Genomic DNA, 5,806 nt, shown 5'->3' on the forward strand with positions numbered 1-5,806 from the left:
CACATTATAACATCTACAAAATAAATGTTTAAGTTTTATATCAGTAAAGATCCCAGAACGTGGGGAGCAATATATTTGGTTCGTCTTTAAAATGTCTCTTTTTATCTAGTGAAGTATTAATATTTTTCCTTAAAAATGGCTTATTAATTTTTGTCAACCATCGACTGTCAATTATTATGACTATAATAAAAATATTACTTTTTATTCTTCTAATAAGTAAATTTTAAGCACTTTATAAATATATTTTACATTGCTGAAGGTTCTATCTCAACAAAATATCTACCTATAATTAAGTTGGGTTTACGTGTAGTTACTTAAGATCAGATAAAAATAAGTTCATAAATCATAGGTTAGAAGATTAAAAAAAAAAAACTTAAAAGGAATGACTTAGTCAGAACTCAAAATATCAAGTATAATAGCCAATAGATTTCATAATAATTAGGTATATTAATAAATTATTATTCGTTCTATAATTACATTTTTCAAAAAAGAATTTCAAATTTATTATTTTGGAAAGTAATATAGAATTTCTAAATAAGTAAAGATATCTAAAAAATCCTAAAAATCAAGCTGTATTGACTTAATCGAATACGATCGATCATCATTAGTCATTATTTTTACTTCGTCACTAGGGTACTATTAAGCCACTCTTTTGTTCGAATTTAAATCTTCCTTTAACTGAACACAAATGTAAGTTGTACTTAATTGTATAAGTAGGTACCTGGTACATTCTAAATTTTACCTAGTTCAGTGAAAAGTTGAAATTAGTAACTATAAGGACGATGCTATGGAGGTAAGGTCAGAAAATCGGGAATGTTGTTATCAATATTTTTTGCTTTTACGACGACTTTGGACAAGGGCCAAACAATTTTGTATTATCGCTGTTACTATTAGTATTATTAATTATTATGTTATCATTGTTATCAGTCTAGCGTTTACAATGAACTGCTGCGATCAATAATCGGGTTTTGACTGAAACTTTGAATTAGCGATAACAAATAAACCGAAATAACAACTAGCAACAACAATAATAATAATCTAATAGTTATTAGCTAACGAAGCGATTACGTTTTTAAAATTTATAACGCAATACGTCCGTACTGTTGCAAGTGTACTTAAGCAATTTTAAAAGTGACTGTTCTCACCACGCCCGTACGTGCTTAAAATTTGATGCGAACAAATAATAGGTAATCATAATATAAAAATTGTTATAGACGTTATAGGTGTCTATAAGTTTACATCCTAACATTTTTTGGTATTGACCGGCCAGCCGTTATTGATAATATTATCCGATCCTACACAACGAGTGTATTAAGTAATGGACACTGGTGGCATGGAATTTTTGTCCCAAATTCAAGAAGGACAACTGTACAAATACACAAATGTAGTCAAAGGATGGCAACACAGGTGGTTTATAGTGGACCCAAGAGAAGGAACGCTAAGTTACTTTTTGGTAAGCACATAGCTATACGTAATATTATATTATATTGTAATACTATTTACTATACGAGTGTACTTAATATATCACCTAGGCTTTTTATCTTTTAAAATCTTAAACTTAGATTATTATACATTTTTGGTCAACAATTTTAAAAATCATTTGAAATTATTTTGCATTAAATTATTCATATAAATATATTACTATTAAAATATAACACCACTTAATTTTTTTATAGGTCAATATATTAATATTAAGACATTTATGCAAATTTATTAAGTTTTGAAACAACATGGCTGAGTAAAAAATCATAATTTACTTTATGAATTTATGATATGTCACGCCGCATGAAAGTTTTTTAAATATTTAATGAAACAGTAGTTGACTAATGGTCCCTCTTATACAAGATTTAATGGTTAATGGCTTGATTAGTCTTGAGAATTAATTTGTCTATACAATTTTTATAAACAATAAATTATTCAGTTTTTTATGTGACCTATAAAAATAATATGTTAATTTAATAAAAAATAAAATATACTTTAAGAAAAAATTATTTTAAATTTATGATTATTCAATTTCTTGATAGACAAGTACTTCTAAAAATGCCTATAAATATTAATACAAACTATTAATTAATTAATTTTTTTTATTATTTATCATTAATATATTTTATTAACATTATAAAATTTAATTTTACCTAGAAAAGTAAAAATATTGATAATTAATGGTAATAAATGATTATTTAATGTTTATTTTTATTTCAGTCTTTAATATTTTAAAGCTATAATACAATATATATTACAGATTTAAAAATAATCATAATTATGAATAATAATTAACAATAAACATAAATAAACCTTCACTATACATTTTTGTTAATAAATATAAAAATATAAAATAATATAAATAAATAATAATGTTATAGTTAAATAACAAATTACATCAAAAAGTACTTGTAATTTGTATAGTTAATAAAAGTACTTAATATTATACTATACCCGTGCATTTGTAAATTGTGATTCTATCGATAATTTTTTTTTTCGTATCGGTTGAAGTATTGGTTTTGAAAAAAACCGATACCAATAAAACCAATACCACCGATATCGGCCCATCCCTAGTTATGATTATTCGTTTTAGATTTTAATTTTTAATTTAATAATTTAATTTTGGTAAATTTAATTTAATACCTGTTTCAGAAATCATGGTGGTTATGGTATATATAAGAGTATAACTAAGTAAAAATTATAATATTTAATTTAATTTATAAAAATCAATTTAAACAATTTTACAATTTAATATAATATAAATTTTCCATTAACACATACAAATATAATTGATTAATGGTTATACATGCTGTATATTGGCTTATAACATTTAAAAAACATGATTCCTATTCAAAAATCAAAATAATTTCTTAATGTTATAACTTATAAAACTACTCACTAAATATAAATACAAAATTATGCACCTATAAATCTCTATTTTGATTGAATTTAAATATTATTCTGAAGGATAAAACTCATGTTTTTGTTAGTTTCAATTTAAAACGATTAATAATAAATTAATTTGCTTCAAATAAATAGTATTTACTATTTTATATTTCATACTAATGTATGCTAATTGCTAACTAATATACTACAAAAAACAATTGTATGTTTTCACTCGTTTATTTAAACAAACATAAATTTAACCTACATAAAAAATATAGTCATATATATTATGAAATATATATAATATTTTTAAAATAATTATTAAAATGATATTGTTTTATTATGCAGAGTGAAAATGATACAAAACAACAACCACGGGGATTTATATTTTTGGAATCTGCTGTTGTATCCCCAAGTGATGAAGATTCAAACACATTTTCTGTAAATTCTTGGAATGGTGAATGTTACAAGCTAAGAGCGGTTGATGCACGAGCTAGACAAGATTGGGTAAATCGTTTAAGAGCTGCTGCAGAATATCATTCCCAAGTATTTAATAGATAAACTTTAAAATAATTTATTCAAATCAATTTTGTAACTTATTTCTTTGTTTATAGAAAAATGTACAAAAATATTCACGAACAAGTTGTGTGTATGATTTTTGCCCAAGTGGTGTTAAAAGATCATTGGCCAATGCACGACAATATTTATCTCAAGCTGAAAACAACTTTATTGACATGGCTCGTGTTATAGAGAAGCTACCATCTCAAGGTTAGCTATTGCAGTTAAAATCTGGTTTCTTTTTATGTTTAATAGTATATTAAGGTATTTCATGTACAAATTCAAGACATTTTAAATATTTTAAAACAATTTAAATTAATTTCTATTTTAGATTTTTAATATAATTTTTGGTTCATTTAAAATTATTAATATGCTACCTCTAGTTATTAATTATAGATACCTAGATATTGTAGATTTTATCTTTTTAACAATCAGAAAAATTATGAATGTTAATGGGAAATAAAAACAAAAATTTGATGTATTATAATGCTGCAATTACTATGTAAAAAAAAACTGACAGCATAGATTTTTCTGAATTGAGTAATTTGGTATACTATTGTTGTTTCCTGTTTTTTTTTTTTTTTTATTAGCTTAAAATATTTCAGTGGTCAGATAACATGTGATATTATTATAAATTTAAATTTAAAAGTAAAGATATTATTTGTGTTTGTTGAATTTTTTCGCTATTTTAATTTTAAAACCAGCTATGAGTATTTTTAAATTTTTATTTTTGTGAATAAAAGCATTAAAATTAAAATTTAAGAAAAAATAATTTAATAAAAATCCTTATAAAATTTGATAAAAAATAAATGTACTGTAATATTGTAAATAATAACATAAAATGGATATTATTGAACACAAATTTGTTATATTAATATATCTGGATACAACATGTGGGTATACCTAAGAACATTTTAGTGAATAAAATAATATTACACAAACTCACAGGAATAATTGAAAATAAAATATTCTTTTATTATTTACTAGTTATAATTGTACTTGGTAATTATAAAAAATTGCAACAACTACTATATCAATAATTGCATCTTCCAACTTTCATTACAAATATTTCCATCCAATTATTGTGAAAATATATTTTTTGTTCTTTGTACATTGTTATAATTTAATACAGTATTTTATAAAAATAGAACATAAAATTATATAATATATTTTTTATAATAATTTATCAAATAATAAATATTAATATATATTTTTAGTAAATTGTTTCTTTTGTAATAATAATAATTAATTTTTATTTTTATTTTAAACAATAGGTCCACGCTTAAGGAATACTGATCCAGATTTGTTAATAATAAAAGCAACATCACAGTCAATGATGTGCGCATTAGAAAACTGTTATAAGATTTTACAACATTCGAGCATAGAACAACCAATCATTCGAACTTATTCATTTTTGAATTCTAAGCAGTCTTCCTCAACTACACATTCAAAAAAAAAATCACATACAAATACATAACTAATAAAAAATAAGTTATCATCATGTTTCTCTCTTAATTTTATACCGTGATTTATATATATTCCATTGATTATAATTGATTATTTATAATAGTATTGAATTTTTAAAAATTTATTGTTATTTATGAGTGTATTTTTTTCTATTTTTATGTACCTAAATTGTATTATTATTATTACATATTTAATCATTCATAAATTTGTCATAAGTTTTTAATTCTAGTGACAAAAGGTATAATTAGTTTTTGAAATCTCATTAAAGTGAATCAAAAGTTTTAAAGGTCTTTGATAAGGTATATATAAATGTATGTTAATAATGTATTTTAAATTTGCAATTGGTTGGTTCATTTTGTACACTACATTCCGGTTTTTAAAATTAAAGAAATATCAGCTAGATTATATTTACATGATTTAAAGCTTCTAAATGTTTATACTATCAAGAGTACTATTACTTTTAGAGCTAATTATTGTGTTGTTTTGTTAAATACCTTTATTTTACATTATCATCTTTATTTTAATTCCTTTATGAGAATAAAGAAACAATTTTATTGATTTAATATGTATATACATTCACATATATATATATATTTTAAACTACTATGGTTTTTTAAGAATGTACCAACTAATTTATGCTGCATATCATTTTATTGATAACAAATTTAGTATTAGTATAATATTTTTGTAATTTTTATGGAAACAATCATACTACAATGTATTAAAAATTAAATAGTAAAAACTAAAATTATGACCATAAGCATAAAATGATTCTGTGTTGATTTATAGAAATAAAAAATAAAGTTATATTGTATTAAATATTTACAAATAAATTGTTTCTTAGTGATATTTTCAAAATATTGAGTATAATTAAAATGTAATTTGTACTTTAACCTAACAGTTGAAACTATGT

The 5,806-nt window shown here is 22.3% G+C and overlaps 1 protein-coding gene across 2 annotated transcripts; it reads left to right on the forward strand.

Annotated features, from left to right (window-relative positions):
• Window positions 1–928: 928 nt before the first annotated feature.
• LOC112597129 (oxysterol-binding protein-related protein 11) lies at window positions 929–4,966 on the forward strand. 2 transcript variants are annotated; one of them, XM_025343058.1, is made up of 5 exons: window positions 929–1,187; window positions 1,271–1,453; window positions 3,217–3,414; window positions 3,483–3,636; window positions 4,701–4,966. In XM_025343058.1, exons 2-5 carry the CDS (start codon window positions 1,319–1,321, stop codon window positions 4,901–4,903), a joined length of 690 nt encoding a protein of 229 aa, XP_025198843.1. In that variant the 5' UTR covers window positions 929–1,187; window positions 1,271–1,318; the 3' UTR covers window positions 4,904–4,966. The 2 variants fall into 2 exon arrangements, with proteins under 2 accessions (XP_025198843.1, XP_025198844.1); XM_025343059.1 differs by having other exon boundaries at window positions 929–1,152; window positions 1,215–1,453.
• Window positions 4,967–5,806: the final 840 nt, after the last annotated feature.

The sequence above is a fragment of the Melanaphis sacchari genome, unplaced genomic scaffold (assembly GCF_002803265.2).
Source record: "Melanaphis sacchari strain LSU unplaced genomic scaffold, SCAv2.0 Contig37_pilon_pilon, whole genome shotgun sequence".
Taxonomy (NCBI): Eukaryota; Metazoa; Arthropoda; class Insecta; order Hemiptera; family Aphididae; genus Melanaphis; species Melanaphis sacchari.

What these genes read in the sequence shown, in the direction of transcription:
- LOC112597129 (XM_025343058.1), top strand. Translation starts at nt 1,319, where the DNA reads ATGGACACTGGTGGCATGGAATTTTTGTCCCAAATTCAAGAAGGACAA. An exon ending in GAACGCTAAGTTACTTTTTG is followed by an intron (nt 1,454 to 3,216) that starts GTAAGCACATAG and finishes TTTATTATGCAG; the next exon opens with AGTGAAAATGATACAAAACA. An exon ending in AGAGAAGCTACCATCTCAAG is followed by an intron (nt 3,637 to 4,700) that starts GTTAGCTATTGC and finishes TTTAAACAATAG; the next exon opens with GTCCACGCTTAAGGAATACT.